Genomic DNA, 20,027 nt, shown 5'->3' with positions numbered 1-20,027 from the left:
GTATTACTAAAGGGCATCGGCTCACTATTGGCCGACGCTGGTCGTGTGTGTGATTCTGGCCAATAGTGAGCCTACGTTCTGATGTACAACCCAGAAGCGCTGCGCTGTTACACTAGGTGAACTCACTCAAAGGCCCACACAGAAGAAAATGAATAGGCTAGTTAAATAAAGTCGTTTTTTTTTTTTTTTTTTGTGCACAAAAAGTATTCTTGTCGCTTGATAAACTTAAGGTTGAGCCACTGTAGTCACTTGGACTATTTAAAAAATGTTTTTACTAACTTTGTGGCCCGCCAAGTTTCAATTACAATAGAAGCCTATGGAGGAGTGCGATAGCTCTCAGATTTAATCAAAAATATCTTAGTTTGTGTTCCGAAGATGAACGGAAGTCTTATGGGTTGAAACAACATGAGGGTGAGTAATTACAGACAGAACTTTCATTTTTGGGTGAACTAACCCTTTAAAGAAAATGCATTTAGTTTCAGATTTAGGTTTAAAAATGTTTTTTTTTTTATTTAATCTATTTTGATTATATAAAAAGTGAACAGCGCGAGTAAGATAGGACCATAAGATGCACAATATATCAGGAGATATATGGAGTGGGTCAGACTTGATTCTGACCACTTCATTAAGTTTTGTTTTGTAGAAAGCCTTTAAAGTGAATTTCGTTTTGTATAAAATGTATCTTAATTTTAATCAATGTTCCATCAACCTATTGCCTGTATTTAATAAATAAGTAGCAAATATAGCAAACAATATATTCAGGATGTGGAAGGGCCGGTGCGATCACTTGCATTGAATGTGAACTGGAGCTCCTCTCATAAATGAACCGAAACAGCTACTTGCCTCACAAACATGAGAAATATATAGAAAGCTTAAAATGTCTTTTTTAATTGAAGCTGAAATACTGACATATTGCTGCCAAAGTACTCGGGCACTTAACCACACCTTTTAAACTTCCACTATAGTGGAAACTTTAATTATCATATTACGCAAACGCAACATCCAGTTATCACAGTGGTAGCTACAGTTCAATAAGGAAACAACTGTCCTGCATCTTGATTACCAAACCTGAAAACGGAAATTTGATAAGAAGCTTTCAAAGGCTTGTTGCTTGCAAGTTTGTGTGCTCCAAGAATTGAGTGACAACGCACTGGAAAAGGGATTAAACGGAAACGCATCTGCTTGCGTTGATATCCCAGCACAACTCCGTGTCAAAGGTTCTTCAGAGCCAAAGATTGACTGAGAATGTAAAGCTCCGTTGAGACTGAGATACAGTAGGTCTTGACAGCACTAGCCAGTGTTGTCAGTGTTAACTGAAACTACCGCTTGTTTTCATTCATTTAAATGAAGCTAAAATAAAATAAATTATATGAAAAACTGAAATAATTTTAAGGTTTTTTAAATTTACTAAAAATAAATTAAAGCTTAATAGAAATAATAGAAAAAACAACAGCTAAAATTACTAAAAAAATAAATGAAAACTGAAAATATAAAAAATCTAATTTAAATTTAATAAATACTATAATAATATAGAAATAATACTAAAACAACACAAGCGGAAGCACATGTAGTCTCCAGTGGAACTAAACATGACCAAGAGGAAGCTCCATGTTAAAACAGGAAAGGGCTGGTAAGGTGGCCGAGTAATTAAAACCACAACAAGTTAAAACAGCATCACGAGAAGCTTTAAGAGCATGGAAATAGCATAGTTGTTATGTAGCGGGACCTTTCTTCCATTCCCTCACCAACTTATTCCAGGACTGAAATATCTTTTCTATCTTTTCTCTTACAAGCTAATAGACATCATATGAAAGTACCACCAAATTACCCGATCAAAATTTATGTAATTATACCATTTCACTGCTTGTATTCCTCAATTCTTGTGACACACTATTTTTGTTTTCCCTCAGCTATAGATGAAGGTTACTAAAAATAGTCCTCCTTACCTCCCCCCTCAATGTTTTGATCAACAAGCCACCACACGATCTATCCCCGGTCATCGTGGGTGAGTTACGCAACAGCCCACCCAATGACCGCACAGGATGAGAGGCTTATTGGATTCCCCGAGGCTCAGGAGGAACTTTCCAATAGCACAGGCTTATATAGGTAGCCCAGCTGGAGCCTGAACTTCATCTGGCGTGATACCGGTGCTAATCCTGCTAGTGCTCTAGAAGTGCTGGTTATATGAGGCATGACTGGCCGCTAAACTGCAGCAGATGCTAGCTCCAACAGTGCTAATGTAATCCAACCGTGGGAATGAAACGGGACCAAATGATACACACTGTTGCTATTTAGGCTACAACTAATGGACACCATGACGACAATAGCAGCAAACATTAAAATGGCTAGTATAAATTTCACAGGCATTTTAACAGGTGTCTTCTGAATCTGCATGCGAGTCTTAAGGGCTTCCCCTGTTTTACCATCTATTCTTGTTGAGGTGAGATGTAAATAAGCCGGCGAGGTGCTGCAAGGGCGAGAATTAGGTCCAACAATTTTAATAAAACTGCCTCAATCACCACCCTTGTTTACGTAGGCAGAAAACTGAAAACTAATGCAGTGCAGAGGAAATGTATAAGCTGGACATTTTTGTCATCTCTTGGCTCGAGCAGAGCGGCCGGGGTCAAGACTCAACCTGAACACGAGCAGAGACAGCTGGCCCGGCAAATACGACAGCAGGAACTGGAGGTGAGACGAAGGGCACGACAACGGCATGCTTCTTTCCTGTAAATAAATGGTGACCAAATGAACCCATATCATGGGACAAAACTGCAACAAAAAAAAAGATACTAAAAGGAGCACTTAGGCCTATATAGTGTTGGGGAAGCTACTTCGCTGCTGTAGTAGCTTCCCCAAGCTAATCCTAATTTTAAGTTTATAGTTTTTGAAGAAATTATTGCAAAAATGCATTACATTGAAACAGTAAATAAATTTACATTGTTGCAAAATATTTCTATTTTAAATGTTCTTTTGAACTTTCTATTCATTAAAGAATCCTGAAAAAACACTGGAAGGTCATGTCAACCACATTGCATTGTTGTATGTGTTGTCAAACAGAAAATGTGTATATTTTGCCAAGTACATACTATTTCTTGTTAGAATTCCAAGTGTTATGCCATTTTAACGATCCAGGGTTCATTTTACTAACTTTAATTTGATGGACAACAAGGTTTCTTGTCAAAAGTAGTACTATGGACATTAGGGTTTTTAATAAAGGATCAGGGTGAATTTACAGAGGAAATCCAACAACTTAGAGTCTGCAAATTAAGAGGGCTTCCCATTTGATCCAATCCACTACCACATTAAGGACAATCTTGTATAATTAATGACTGCAGTAGGAGCTGGGAGAAAGGAGGGTCGTAAGCTCAGAGTGAGGAGACAGTGACTGATGCAGTGACTATTTCACACCCCTACTGAGAAACAAACTGCAGTAAAGGACAATGTCATGGAGACACCACTAAAATCAACCTAAATAAGCCCAAACTCAGTGCAGCGGTTATTAGAACAACCAGAAAGTCCTCATCTTGCTTAAGAAAATGCTGTGACTTCAATGGTGCAAGAGGGCATTATATAGAGCATCAGCTCGGATGGCTGTAGAGCTGCTTGTCCAATACAATGCACTGCTTTAGTACAATACAAAACAATGGGGGGGGGGGGGGGGGGGAATTGTCTGTATCTGTGTATTATTAGTACTCTGCACCGTAATCATAATGGAGCAGAATCAAAATCATTTTTGTTGAAACCCTTACCCAGTTCCAGGAGGAGATTCCTGATAAAGTAATCTTGCATTTCACAGTGCAGAGAGTGGCTTTCATTGTATTCTGCTCATTCTGCTCCTTCCATTTCACATCTCTTTTCCTCTAGAGACAGTGACGTTCAGGCTCAGTGTCTGACACACATTTCTCTATGTGATCTTCTCGTAGTATTCCCTCGTCGGCGCACTGCCTCCCTCTGCACTAATTTCATTAACTGCAGGCTAGTCACGCCTCAGCTAAACAGATGCCAACAAACAGTCAGCCAGACACAAGAACAAGCTCCAGATCAGCCTCCTGATACCTCTTACTCTTACTGTTTATAGCCATTTCTCATCGTTTTACTGAATTTCCTTGCTCACCGCTCACCAGATCTGCATTTTGACCTTGATATTCTCTCTTCCTATATTTTTAGTCTTTTTCTAGTTCTTTTCCATTAATAGTAACATATACACAAAACTGACAGTTCGGTACGTATACTGCTCGTGACTGCTCTCTCGTGCACACGTTTAATAGGCGTTCCCTCTCGGGAGCAGGTAAAGTGTTGCGCCATTTTTTCTCCCTCAAGTGGAGAGGGCGGTTCTTTTCTAAAATTCGGGAAAATCTTCCACAATACCTTTAATTTCTCTAGCTGACTAACAAGCTAAGGACACTGAATGACTTGCCTGAGGTAAATGTAATGCTACGTGGGATATTGTTTACAAGCTGTTTTACTGATGTCTTTCCGCTGTTGAAACACTGATTGAGCGATTGCACGAGATATAAAACGTTTCAGTTGTACTGTATATTTCAACATAACCTCAGATGTTCATTCATGTTTATTAGGAAGAGTTGATCGCGTTCTCGCGCCCCGCTGCTTAAACTGTGGCGCCTATATAGTGATCGGTCATGCCACATTAAAGAGCGTCAAAACAGCATTGTTCGAATTTCATGATAAAATGGACATAATTTGAAAAATTACACTTTGTTTCTAAGCGAAAGTAACACAACCCAGGGCATATTGCGATTATTGGTGGTGGTTAAGCTACAAATTACTAATTACTATTTAATCAAATGTTGTCAAGGAAGAAAAATTTGTTTTGTGACATAAGGTTAGGTGAGGTCAATCTCAACAATGGCTAGGTCTGGGCCATGAGAGTATCACGATACGTACCGTGGGTGGTGCATCACGGTTTTTCAGATCAGTTTGAATATCGTTACACCCCCATAAATATCATACATGCACGACTTGCTCTTCATCAAAGCAAACAATGAGCTGTTGAAAGAATTCAAACAGAACTGACAAACTCAAACAGCATTTTTGCTTTTTAATCCAGATACTATGAAAACACTTGATGATAACCATGATGGCACTCTCAAACTCATGAGTTGCAACATAGAAAGGATAATTAAATTAATCTTCTTTAGGAAAATGAATGTCCAAATAAAAGTTCAATTTAACACAGTCACAATATTTGCAATTTTTATATATTATTCAATATCTCATCCAGCTCTACATCAGCCAACAGGTCTGCTTCAGAGGTCACAGGAAGCCTATGGTTGCCAACGCCATGAATATAAGGAGGAATGAGAACAGGTGTGCCGACAGAGTCACCTCTCTCTGAAAGAAAGGAAGGAGAAACAACAGGAGAAAGAGAGAGATGACAAACTGTGAGAGACAAAGAGAGTAATAGCAAGTGAAAAAGGAAGCCATTGGGGAGGAAAAGAAAGAGAGTGAGTTAAAAGAGAGCGCGAGAGGGAAGTGTCACCAGAGGGGAAGCCTCCGGGGGCAGGATCAATGGTGGCAGGAGCTGTAATGAGGTTGGAGGGAGGCCAGATTTCAGGATTATTGCTTGTGTCAGCCAACAGACAGGCAGCCAGAACAATGGCACAGGGGTCACACAATCCAGAGGGGTGCCCGCTGGAGGAAGAGGGGCACAGAGTCCCTATTCTTGACTTGGCACTCTCTGATATGGCCTGAAAGACTATTTGTGTGTGTTAGAGACTGGCCAAATGCAGTGGGAAGGAAAGATAGCAAAAAGGAGACAAAATGTGTGTCATTCTTCCTTTGGCACACAGAGACATTTCTCTCTGGAAAAAAAGAGACATTATGTTGATAGCATCACTTCCTGACGGCAATGCCTTATTTTGACATTCTGTCATGAACGATTTAAAAACTCTTCAATTTAGATATTGGCACATGTTTGCCACATGACAATGTTACTGAAAACCGTCATTTGTATTTGATATACGGATGAATATATAAAAAGTAAAAAAAAATTTTTTTTAAATAAAATAAAATAAAAAGTATAAAATAAAAAGTAGTCCATCGAACTTAATGATTTTGAATGCACAATATTGCTACCATATTGGCCTAATACTAGGATTTTTGTTTATTTATCCGCATCAGACAATTTTTATTGGATTTATAATTATGTATGCTCGTTTCCCCTATTTTTACATTTAAGTTACCATTGCGGTCATCTAATGCTCACTTAAAGTTAAAACAGGCAAACATAGATCCATTAGAGAGTAAGTTTCTCATGCAGACCTATGGCACATGTGCTGGCCAACATCATCCTCAAATAACATTTAGACAAGGCAGTTAAAATGACAATAAGTCATACCGTACATTCACAATGAGTCTTCCATATTGTTTCTGGCCTCTCTTCTGATTTCGCAGCTTTGTTGGTTTGTGTCTGTTGAGAGTGGGTTTGACTTTTGAAGGATTACAGAGGCGCGGCTGTCAACACCAGTGATATTAAATGGATGCAGTGGCATTATGACAGAAACAACAGAGAATGCCATTACCATACATGACCTGTTTGGAGCTCTAATCACTCAAGGCATAAAAAAAGACATATCCTCCTGGCAGGCCAGACAGCTGACAGGGGGGCGAGGCGGCATCTGTTGAATTGAATGACACAAGGCCATGTCTGATCCTGCACATTAACACACCAACACGGGAGAGAAACAGAGAAAGAAGAGAAAACAGCAAATCCATGGCTTGATGTTGGTAGTTCAGTGGAAGGCGGCATGTATTGATTAAGTCCTCAAGGGTGATGGGCTGAAATCGCTGCTTTCTATCACTGAAGTCTCCGAGGCTTTTGTAACAGGCTGTGAAATTGGGCTACTAATCAAACATATACCCAGAACACCTGCATTGAAGGTTTTTTTCCCAGTAAAGAACTACAATGTCTATGATCACTGTAATCTGACACCCCAGACCTCCATGACGACTAGCTATTTATACAAAGTCTGTTTTTTTCAATAAGAAGAAGAAACAATTAGGCCCAAGTCTGTGGTCACGTTCACACAGCAGCAGACGTTGTCAGTCTTGTACCAGAGTCCTTCATATGGTTACGTTCACTTCACACACAGTTCAGTTATTTACGTGACAAACCCATTCTATAATCTACAATATTCTAGAAGCCACTCTGCAATGCACAAATGCATGTCTACTGTTGCAGTTTTTCATCTGGTTGTGTGGTGACTTACAACAAATGGATATAAGAGGGTTTTAGATCCAATCACTGTTCTCCACATGTCAGCTGCTCCTGTCAGTTGTACGTGCGACTCAAATGCTCCACACTCTACTCCGATATAAACGCTAATGTTGGTTAATAAAGATTTGACAGATTAACTCGTGGCTTGATTGGACTCCTGTTGTGTTAAAAGTAGGGCTGTTAACAAATGCGATTATTTTGTGTCCAGTTTAACGCAATATTTAATGCAGCATCCGTTTTTTTCTGTCATAAGATAGCGTTACATTATATGATCATGCTCTTATTCATGCAAATGCTTTTAAACAATTCAAGTGCGACAAGAATGTCCTGACACACACACACGATGCACAGAAAGACATGCGCCAGTATCGTGCGCATAGACAGCGCGCCATAGAGTTCTCTTTCGCGCTTGAATGAACAATAACACACACAATTATGCCAAAAAGACAGTTGTCGAGTATCCTCACAAGAGCAGTCTTAAATTAGTTAAATAATGTCTTAAATGAAAGAGTTATGAGAGAATGAGAACCACGTCAGATCCGTGTCTCTGTCAGCAGCTGCAGGTCTTAAAGTGACAACAGCCATCTGTCAATACTCAATAAAGTTAATCAAAGAACAAGGATAACAGAGAAGTACGCACTGCTCTTGACCAAAGAACTTCTGTAGCTTAAATAAGGATTCATCTATATTTAAATTATAATTTATGCAGAGCGCGGACTGTTTGATAACTATTCAATTTCTGTATTTTTCCTACCTATTAGACCGGAAAGGCACAGGAAAATATGACATTTATTATGGGTTCATCAGTAGCTGTATTAGGAAAAAGATTCTATTAAACAAGTATTTAAAATTTAAATTATACTCTGTTGTTTCTTCATTAATTTGGAGATTAACTGTGGAATTTTTACATTTTAAAATATATTTTAAACGTATAAAAACTTGTGTTTTTAATTGCGATTAATCACAGAAAGAATGTGTGATTGATCTATGATGATAAAAAGCTGATGATGCAGGCAAAAAATTCAAATAAAATACTGAAGTATTGAATCTGTTGCTCATGTACATTTCACCAGAACTATAATAAACAGACTCTACAGCTCCATCGGCCATTTGGCTAGCAGACGGGGGCTAAAGCACATAGTTAATGCCAGGTAATCCCGGCGGGGTGCCCCTGGAAAAGTGACCAGGCTTAAAGTTAATCGGAGTAGAGGACACCAAGATGCTGAGGCTGCTTAATTAGTTAAAGAGACTGCAATTTATTTCCCCAAGAAACAGGGATGGTGTAATGAGGACATATGAGTGACATTTGGTCCAGCCATGTGCTTTAGTACCAAATCTGTCTTGATGCATTCTGCTCAATATTAGGTTAAAATGGCATGTGTGTGAATGTGATAAAGTGCATGTGTGTGCATGCTTCCAACATGAATGACATAAATAAATCCATATGACCATTTCAAATAAGGCATCTCCCACCATCTGCATCATTCATCTAGACTGGATTAATATTTAATAGCACACGCTCTATAATACGCATTCATGAAGCCACATTCTCATCTTGAGAGAATTTAACTGCTCTATGAGCAGGGAGCAGATATGACTACTGTACATCAGATAGTAACTGCTGATTATGAGCATCCACATCTGAATTAAGTAGGATTAAGTGGAAATGAAGAATCAACTTCCATATCCATCCTAGACCAGCAAGAGCAAGGCAACTGAATAATGATTAAGACCCAGAATCCCTCTCCCCGCTCACTCTGTTCCCTTGAGGCTGAGCTGAAACTAACTAGGACTGTCTGAGGGAAGGGAGGAGGGGTGGGAAAGTGAAGGATTAACATGGTGATCAGTAAAGAGAGAGGAAGAGATTCATGAATGATGAAGCAGATTTTCATGCACCATGTGTACGATCCATTCATAAAAAAACAACAAAAAAACAACAATAGACAGGATTCTGTGCGCACGCACACATACACACACAATACCAACTGACTGACAATTCTCATCCCATTATATTACTTGCTTTTGAACACCCAAAATGTAACCAAATAATGATAACTACTTTATAATAAATTTCCAATTACAAATATTTTAAAACAACACATGGCCAAACATTTAATCTAAAAAATGCTGGGTTGTTTCAACCCAATTTTGGGTAAAATATGGACAAACCCAGCCGTTGGGTTAAATTTTTACATTACATTTTTAACCCAACATTTGGGTTTGTCCATATTTTACCCAAAATTGGGTTGAAACAACCAAGCATTTTTTAGAGTGTAATGCAGCATAATCAGGCAAACAAGGAATCGGTGCCTGCAGAACTATACGCTGAAAGCTCTGCAGATTTGCATGTTTAAGAAATATTTCTTCTAATAATTTATGTTTTCAGCTGCAAATAAATGGATTTAGCATATTTAAATCCATCTCACAGAATTTCCCACAAAATCAGCACAGGAAAATGCCAAATAAATAAACATCAAAAATATATATTTTTTGACTACAGTGAAAGTCAATGGGGTCCAAAACAGCAACAAACATTTTCATTGTAGAATACCGTTTACATACACTACCCTACCGTGGGTGCTCTGCACTATCCCCGGGGGTTTCAAAGTGGGGGGCGCAGCAAGTTGGAAAAAAAAGTAAAAAAAAAAATATATATTATTATGAGAATTGTTATGAAATAGCATTATAATAATTTGTTGCATAGCATATCTTAACATTATAGTTTTAATGCAAACATTTTAGAGATTAGGTTAACGGCCGGTCAGTATGCCGATTTTATGCCGGTCAAATGCACTCGGGCACCGCATGATTAACATCGCGCAACACCAGCATCACACGTGCACACGGAACACACATGTAGGAAAGGAAAGCTCGTTAATTACGGCCGTTTCAGACCGTCAGACTGTCCGTAGTACTGTCGATGTGTTCAAAAAAACATCCTGCAAAAGGGGGGCCTTGGCCAGAACCTAGTGGTATTTGGGGGGCCTCGTCATGGAAAAGTTTGGGAACCCCTGCACTATCCCACCGTTGGGTGCACTATCCCTTCACGTACTGAATGCATGTTTCTGCAAGTTAGTTAATGTCTAGCCTATATTATTTAGAAAGACTAACTGCACATGGCTTGAACATCTCAAAGTTGCAAACATTTTTAACTGCTGAGAAAAGAAAAACAAGATTTTCTAATTAAAACTAATGGCAAAAGCACGTATGAAATGGTTAAGTGCATAGGTTTAATTGTGACTTCAACTTCTCCATAACATCACAGTTTATCACACAGCAACAACACATCTGTGGCTAACAAAAACTTAACACTGCATTCTCCATAATGATTTGCATGGCCATTAAGCCATTACATTTGAAAACCAATAAAGTCATCATCACAGTATGTGGCTATTTCAAATATGGTTACATACGCTGCTTTCATTACTGTGAGTGTAAATTGTCAATACGCTGTGGCTATTTCAGGCCTCTTGAACAAGGGATCATTAGATGTACTGACAGATCTGACACATCCATCTTCAAATGTGTCAAGGTAAAAATAGCAAACCAGCCGCATTGTGAAACACGCTCCGTCTGCTGGGCACAGAAGATGTGACTGTCTGACACAACTCTACAGCCATTATCTGAACAAATGATGAACACCGCCTAAAGAGGACAATAATGATCTGAACAATCCCATTAGGCTGGAACAAGCGATTATTTTTAAATCGATTCATCTATCAATTATTTTTTTTCGATTAATTGGATAATCTAACAAATTTTTTCCTCCCAGTTATTCTATAGAGATTTTCCTGAATAGTTTATTAATCCTTCGGTTAATTTACAGATAATTATGAACCAACAATTTACCAATAAATAATAACCGTAACTAATAGATGTATTAACTTTACACAATAATATTATTTATCATAAAAGGTTTATGCGGTGTAGGCCTAATTAGGAAAGTTGTTAATGATTTACAGCAGCCATTGCTTACAAGTGTGAATCCTGAAATGTTTTGATCAGTCAGTAGATTAAAGTACAGAAGCTGCTTGAACATGTTCATTCAGCTGTATGATCAAGTAGCTGAAGTCACAACCGCATTCTAACTAACTACAGCAGTAACCACAGCAAGCAACTAGGGCTGTGCGATATTGAAGAAAAATGCGATATGCGATAACTCCTTAAATAATGCGATATTCGATATGCGATACGATAATGCTTAAAGTGTGTAAAATAAACTTAAATTATCTTTAAAATGATATAACCTACATGTGTTTCACATTCTTTTTATGACAAGAAAACATCCTTAGAACTTCTGAATGTGAACATCAGCGTTTTACTGTAACATAAGAAGTGTTATTTTAACATCAGTGTAAACCGCAGGGTTTCAGGTTATCCTACATTAGGTTTATTTAATAAAAGATACTGAATCATAAAATATAAAAATAAAACTGCTTAGTTTTCACTGTATGAATTAAATATATCCTGATACTTATTAAAGCTAAAAAAAAAAAAGTGTCTTTTGTTCATGACCCCATTTATTGCAAGCTGTTGCGATATGGATATTGCGATATATACATTTGCGATATTTCGATAAATTCTATATATTTCGCAGCCCTACAAGAAACAGTATCAAACGTGCATAAAATCGTGAAGTTTTACCACGATTGACACGATCGGTGGGGGGTATTCATGTTGAAAAACAATATCAATGTTAAATGTAGCAAATCTCAAAATTAATATCCATGTTTCACACTATGTTGTGAGGCATAAATCCAGTTGTAGTATTTAAATGATTGATTTTACATTTATTCAGACAAGATAGTTGCAACGTTTTAAAACTGGCCATTTATCACCTTATCAGTATTGGACAAGGAATATACATGTATCCCTTGTTAGAACAGCATGATATAGCCCAGGTAAGGCAGGGGCGGCCTACCTGTTTGTTCAATCAATGGAAGATAAGGGATTTGTTCTGGGAACTTTTTTGATAGCTGTAATATTTACCGTAACTTCACCTTTAAAAAGCCTGTCTTGTCTAACTAGAGGAAAAAAGTTGCAGCTGCATTGCAGATACTGGGTGGGCAGGCCCATAAAAGAAGTTCTTTGGAAAGGAGTTTGATCAGACTATTTAAAAAAAAAAAGTCAGACTTTTCTGGAGGTCCCTAGCAGGTGTGCCCACTCCCATCGGTGTGGGCTTCTCTCTGTGATCTTTGCCTAAAATCCAAGAATCGTGCCACCTCCGCTTACCGACCGCAACGCAGATAAGGCTGCTTTGGCAAACGCCCCAGCCAGGTCTGGCAAGAGCTCAGACATACCCAAAGCAAAGAGACACATGGAGGCTGAGGAGGAGGTGGTGAAGATGGAGTAGGAGGGAGGGTGAAACAGGGTATGTGCGGATTGGTCCGATGTTCTGCCAAGGTCCCGCCCTGCCCTACCACGAGCCAGCCTGATGCACTGCAGTGATTACAAAAAGACAACGACAACATGCACACATTGTGCCGCACAGCAAGGTCTGTGGAGTAAGTGAAACCAGAGCAAGCAGCAATAAGAAATGCATTTCAAAACAGGTCTCTTGCTTTCATTTAAACTGGCATGGTGTAGGTCATAGGCCTGATCGGACATGCAGGCTTATTGATCGCTCAGTGCTGGGAAATGCTTGCACTGACGAACAGGATACTTTTCAAACACTGTAAATGTGGCAGCAGGAGGCATGACGACGTTCTCTAAAACCAAGGTTAAAACCAGTCAGCCGCTTTTTAAAGTGTAAAATGATGAGAGCTGGTTACTGTCTTACAGATTGCATTTTCACCAGCACTTGTGAAAAGAGTGCAATCAGCCATAGCCTCTTAAATTATTAAAGTAAAGTGTATGGCCTCTATTCCAACTGTAGTGATCGCACACGTCTAGGACAAATCCAGCATAACAGGATGCATTGCAGAAATTAATCTTACCCAACGTAATTTTCCCCAAGTATCAGCAAGTCAGTGGCACAAGGAAGTGAAATGGTTCAAATACGCAGACATTCCAATCAGTAAACATTATTTCTGGTCAGCCTTTTGACTGCAAATCAAACTCCGATACATGCGAGCAGTCTGGTTGTTGACAAGGGAGGTCACTGGAAGCTTAACATTTTATCCAGGATGCAGACAAACAAACACGAGAGACAGAGACAAGTCTGATCAATATACACCAGACAAAGAACATCGCCCTTACACACCTCACATCTCTATTCTTCAAAAACAAATTAAACAAATACATGAGAGAAAGTCTCCGCCATACCCAAATACTGCAGGTGAAGCACTTCGGAGCTAGCAACTTGCTGATGCTGATTCATATTCCGTTCACTTCAGTCTTTCCCTTTCGAAGTGCGAGATTGCTGTCCTGCCTTGCAAGACTGACTAAAACGCGAGCCAATAGGATTCGAGCGCGAGCTGTTATGGAGCATTTCATTGGTTAGACAGTAGACCTATTGAATAAACACTCCTCATCAATAAACGAGTCTGTGTTTTTATCTGAACGAGATTCAGAGCGGCACAAAACGTCACATTCGTGAATGAACAATAAATACAATGCATAGGCTATTTTATTGTAGTTGTCATTTTATAGTTAGATTAGAATGGTTGTACAATTGTATTCAAATTATTATAAAGGTTGCACGTGAACGAATCGGTTAAGTTAATAATTTACTCATAAGATACAAAAGCATCACTCGACTCAACTGGTGTAACGTAACCTGCAGAAAGGATCACACGAGATTCAAAATAATCAAATCACTGTGATGTATCCTTTTAGGTTTCAAAACTCAGGAACTAAAAGCCAAAATCCCCACCACCTGTAGGTATTTCAACTTTAAAGACATGTGACTTACATTTGGGCCCGGTTTCACAGACAGGGCTAAGATAAAGCCAGGATTGGGCCTTTGTTCAATTAGGGTAGGTAACTTTTATAAACGTGGCTTAGACAAAAAAATATTACTGGTGTGTATCTTGACACAAAACAATGGTAGGCCTACAGACATTTAAAGATATGTCAGTGTAAGTTGCTTTCAGTTAAAACAGCTCAAACATGCATTTTAGTCTGGGACTAGGTTTAGGCCTTGTCTGTGAAACCGGGGGTTGATGTTGTGAACATGTCTTATATGGACTAGGAGAGCATCATCTTCATTGGAGAATTAACATCCAAAGCAGGACTAGGAAGAAAATGGTAACACAAAGATATTAAGAAAACAGCGACACACAACTATTCTGACATGACACACCGTTAAGTTACAAACGAGTCCAGGCCCACTTTTTAAGACAAATTAAAACACAAATAATATAAGGTTACATAATATAATAACTTTATAATTACACACACACACTCCTGAACTGCCTGCACATTAGGCTACCCATTACTTCACCCTATAACTTACATGTCAACAAAAACGTTTGTGAATAAATAATAAAAGCTGATCACAGTCCTAATATTAAATAAACCATATGGGTAAATGTCCCAAGCGACCATTTATGCATCTCACATTCACAAAATGTTGCCACTGCCTTTGAAAGCAATTGTGAAAGAACTTATTTGTAACCTAGAATCACGCAATGAATACCAATGCAATCTCCAGTAAGTGCTCTCGCAACAGTTGTCGAGCACGAGAGAGATTGTACACATGTCAAGAAACTCAAGATGACAGATACAGATTGACACAGATCCGCTAAAAAAACGTGTTTTACCTTCAGCACGGGAACGGAGATCCGACATAGTTCTCTGAACGGGCGGCATCGGTCCACCTGTCAACTAAACGCTTAAAACTCCGCGTTGCGTTTATCTCTTCACCCGTCTAGGGATTTTAAGCGCCGGTGACAGTAACCAAAGTAGCTTTCCCCCACTCCCGTGACCGGTAACCATTTATTTAGGGTTAGAATTCATGTTGTTGTTGAAGAACAGCGGCAGTTCCGCACTCGATAACACGCTCCAGCATCAGCGCGCGGAGCTGAACGCAAAATCTCTCCAGCACGAGCAAGAATCGATACGCTTGAAACACTGAATGTGAGCGAGCTCTGCCGCTTCACAAATTGGACCGTGCCAACTAAGAGCACAGAGGGGGGGTCGAGTCGAAATAACGCGTGCAAGCTGGTCGTTCTCACTCTGAAAACCATAAGTGTCTTACATAAACGATATTTCCTAATTACCAAATATAAGCATGTCTCGATATATAGAGAATATGATTTGTACCACGCTAAATAAAAACTGAACCAAAATGATGTCCCCTAATATGATGTCAATGTGGAAAGGTCTTCGGGAGATTCCCTGCTGCAGTTACTCTCATTGTTTCGAAGGGGGATTGCAGAGACAATGACAGCCCACTATTTCTTTATTTTAGGCCCTGAAGCAATCACGACTCTGCAATTGCCTCCCATATTACCCTTCAGCCGGAAAACATTATGGATTTGCTGCTGATATGCTGAGGGTTTGCTCTCAACAAGCCACATGTTGATGATGTGCAGAATTCTCAATTCCTGTTTCCTCCTGTTCCTTAGGCCTACTGGTTTTGATACTATTGCTGTTGTTATCATTAAATTAATAAAATAAAGTGAATAAATAAAGAACACCACTCAGATGGTTACAATTTTTATAAACATATTTTCTGGCTTTATTATGTCACTGCCTAAAAATCTATATAATAAGGCTTCCACATCCATTGAGTATTATCTCAATATATCTTCTTTTATTGCAAACACTATATTGTATTGATAATACAAGATCTATGAAATTTAAACCCACAAATAATAACATTTCTTGCCCCTATTTCCAAAGGTTTTTTGGGCTTTCTCTCAAGCATCCACCCGCCTGCACAGATTTGGGTCTATAGCTCCTGAGGTTGCCTAGCAACAGTGACAAGATGCCTGCCTCTTTGATTATGTTTGCTGTGGTTTTATCTTTGAGCACATATCAGTCTAAATAATGACTCATCCTCTCAATAGACACACAGACACGCGCTCCCTCATTCACAGACAGATATAAATAGATCAGTCTTCTTTTTTAAATATGAATTCTGTTGAACACACATGAATGTCCAACCTTGTTCCCACCTTCCATCCTTTAAAATATGAAAATTGCATTGACACGTACATAGCCTACATTATATATATATATATATATATATATAAAACTAAATTAAATTTATTGTTTCAAAATTTCACCTCAAAATGCTATTATTTACTTCCCCTTAAATTTCTCACATACATTGTATGCCTTCAGAAGACAGAGTACTATGAAGTCATATGATATGAATGATTTTATTGTAATTTTATTGTGCTTTGCTTTGCATCCTGTTTGAGTAAAAGATGGACAGAACTGTCATTTTATTGTATTGTCAGGATTGACGTAAAAACATATTGTTGGTTTAACTTAAAAAAGTAAGTTACCTGGTTGCCTTAAACTTTACAGTTCATTGAAATTAAAAATATGTGCTAATACAATGAAGGAGATTGGTTTAATAAATAGAAACTCAAATTCTATCTATCTATCTATCTATCTATCTATCTATCTATCTATCTATCTACCTATCTATCTATCTATCTACCTATCTATCTATCTATCTATCTATCTATCTATCTATCTATCTATCTATCTATCTATCTATCTATCTATATCTATCTATCTATATCTGTCTATCTATCTATCTATCTATCTATCTATCTATCTATCTATCTATCTATCTATCTATCTATCTATCTACCTATATATCTATCTATCTATCTATCTATCTATCTATCTATCTATCTATCTATCTATCTATCTATCTATCTATCTATCTATCTATCTATATCTATCTATCTATCTATCTATCTATCTATCTATCTATCTTCCTCACTTCATGTTCTTGGGCCCATTCAATATTCATGTATGTATTTACGAATAATTATTTTGGGAAGAATGTCTGAGTTGAGAAAGAGATTATACTTTTAAATGGATGGCACCAATATATGAGTTTGAGATGCATGGACTGGACTAGAAGAGGACTCATGAAAGTATAAGAGCAATGCCTGTCAGTCAACAGTCGGTGGCACCATCTGTCCTGAACAGCGCTGGCAACCTATCAGCCGATTCAATAAGAAAGGCCCCTTGGAATTGATGGATCTTCTAACAATAGCTGAGGATTCTGAGACATTAAAGCCTGGGTGAAAAAAGACAGCATGCTCCACAGATATTGATTGAGGAATCTAATTAGAATTAAAAACACGGTGCATGATTATTTGGCTCATAAGAATGCAGGATGTGGCGAAAGGTGATATATTTTATATCCAGTCCAGAAGGGACTGTCTGGATAAAATATAGCAAATAAATGCATTTGAATTAATAAAGGTACCTTTATTAAATTGCTCATGTTGTGCTGGTCAGTATTAGCTGAAGTCTTGGGGTGCGTCTCAATGAGATCCATATCTTCCTAGGTTGTGAACCATATCGTGTACAAAAATTCGGGCACTGGTATACCTTATAAGGACATTAAGGACCCTGGCTCACACATTGGGACAATTGATGACTATTTCTGGTGACATGACAACGTCCTCGTACAACATCACAAGTCTACTGGTATTTATGAACAACAGCAGAACTGATATGTTTTTTTTTACATTATTTGTTGCATTATATGATAAATACGTTGCTTGTTAAGTAGGCTATAACAGTAAAAACAGTGTGTGACAAAAGTCAGAATTCACAGGACTCATAAAAGAGTAGGCAAAATGTAACCGGATGACCCACTTCTTCCGGAGAGATTCTGAAGTGTGCATAAAATGGACATTATCCTATGAGGCCACAGGAGAGGATTTATAACTGGCAGTGAAGTGGCATCTGACCCTGGTTGGCCACATAATGGCAACATGGAGAATGTGGTATGTGCGTATTACATTCATACACACATTCACACTGTAAGGAACAGACTTTTTTTTAGCAGTCATGAAGATATTACTTATTCAGAATAAGTACATAAGAGAGTATGCGATTGCGGACGCAGCCATTATGTGCAGTGAGTTGGCTCGCGTGATTTATGTTTCATGCTTCAGAACTTCCATTCTGAACATAGTGAGCATTGATGCTCCCTGGTTTTCACGGTGCATTGTGGGACTTTTTACAGAGCTTGTAACGTTTCAGTGCACTATGACTTATTAGCAGTGTGGTATCCTGTAAAAAGTGGTAACATTGTTATCTTAAAAGCAATTTACCTGATTTAACCCATAACAATAGTTTTGTTGGTATACATTAATATATTTCGGTTGATTTAGTAAACAGTTTATAAAACAGATTAAATTCAGCAACTATTTTGCTGTTTACCATTGATTTTAGTGTAGTGGCAAGTAGTTTTCACCTGGTCATGTGATCTCAATATGGTGGCTTCCTTGACCTTGAGTCAGCCCAGCGTCATTTGAAATTAAACAGCTTTTATTTGGCGAATGACTGGATTTTTCAACATATATGAGTGCACCTGATTACAAATATATATTTTTCAAAAGTATTTTGCATTCGTTTATGTGTAAAAAAAAATATGAGGAAATGTACTGAGTGCAACTTAAGGAATGAGGAAACAATCAGGGCCGCGGAGCGTTTGCCATTAGCACCAATAATCTCTACGATCAACTTGGCTCCCAAATGCTTTTAAGAAACCCAGCCCTGACCTATAGATTGTAGTAAAACAATCTGATTTTACCATTGATCAGTAAGATCAGACTCTGCCCCCTGCTGGTGTAGGACTTGTAGTGAAGGATTGAACCCTCACATTTTGAATTGCCTGAGAGCACCTTTTCAATTATTTAAGTATTAAACCATATTTAGGCCTACAACTTATTGATCAGTCATACAATTCAATAATCCTCTTACAAAAGCCCGAGCCACAGGTTTTGAATTTCACTGTTAAGCTCCGAAGCTCATTTATTTTGTTTATTAAACCATACGCATAAATCACATCAAATGCTCCATTGAATGGGATTTAAGGCAAAATAAGTTTCTGTAAACAACATGGACTTATATTAATCTGCATTGTTCCTAAAATTGATGAGGTGGTTGGGTCAATCATCTCTGTGACTCATGGTGATCCTTGACTTAATCATGCTTTGTGGATGGTGATGACAGCAGTGTTGAAAACAGGATTGTTATATAAAAAGTAAGAATTGTACAAATAATACCAAGTGAACTGACATATTTGTTAAAAGTTTTTAGAAAAAGTAAGTAGAATTTCCCTGATTTTAACACTAGTGAGGCATTTATCATAGATGAATTTGTATAATGCATCCTTTAAAACTATTTAACATTTTATCCTTTCCCTAAAAGAATCCCCCAAACAAGAGACCTTCCTATACACATTTCTTCAAGTACGTTCTTTTGTCAATGTCCTGATCTTGAAGCATAATCTTCAATCCGATCAAACAATCATACTTCAAACCCAACTGCTAACCATAACCAGCCTGACTGGTTGGTTAGCAATAAAAGTAAGCATATCAACAAGGATGTTGATTCAGGAACATTAAGAATAGACATGGTGAGCCTTGAGCACTGATCACTGACACTGACAATCACAAACTCTGACATAACATCATTTAGTGAGTGAAAGACGCTTGGGAACAGACAAAACTGACACTGACTTCACAGAGAAAACCCTGAACTGGAGACGAGAGAGGAGCATAATGAGGGCGGATTTAAATGTTCATGGGCAGAGCTTTAGATGAGCTCTCTAGATCATGGTTCACCATAGTCTTGAGGAAATTGAAAAAGCCCATGAATAAAACGCACGCCTCTATCTGAGTATATTGGCATGTGGCTG

At 38.2% G+C, this 20,027-nt stretch overlaps 1 protein-coding gene across 2 annotated transcripts in view; it reads right to left on the bottom strand.

The window, feature by feature from the left end:
* atp8a1 (ATPase phospholipid transporting 8A1) overlaps positions 1–15,291 on the bottom strand; it is a 117,642-nt gene extending 102,351 nt beyond the window's left edge. The window contains exon 1 of one of the 2 annotated variants that reach the window (XM_079630671.1): positions 14,941–15,291. In XM_079630671.1, coding sequence (XP_079486797.1) covers positions 14,941–14,989 — 49 coding nt within the window. In that variant the 5' untranslated portion in view covers positions 14,990–15,291. The remainder of the gene's footprint in view (positions 1–14,940) is intronic. The other variant, XM_079630672.1, reaches the window with a different exon arrangement.
* Between the last annotated feature and the right edge of the window lie 4,736 nt (positions 15,292–20,027).

This window comes from Phoxinus phoxinus, assembly GCF_949152265.1.
Source record: "Phoxinus phoxinus genome assembly, chromosome: 12".
NCBI classification, from domain to species: Eukaryota; Metazoa; Chordata; class Actinopteri; order Cypriniformes; family Leuciscidae; genus Phoxinus; species Phoxinus phoxinus.
Note: the sequence above shows the minus strand (reverse complement) of the source record. Positions and strands in the feature narration are given on the sequence as shown.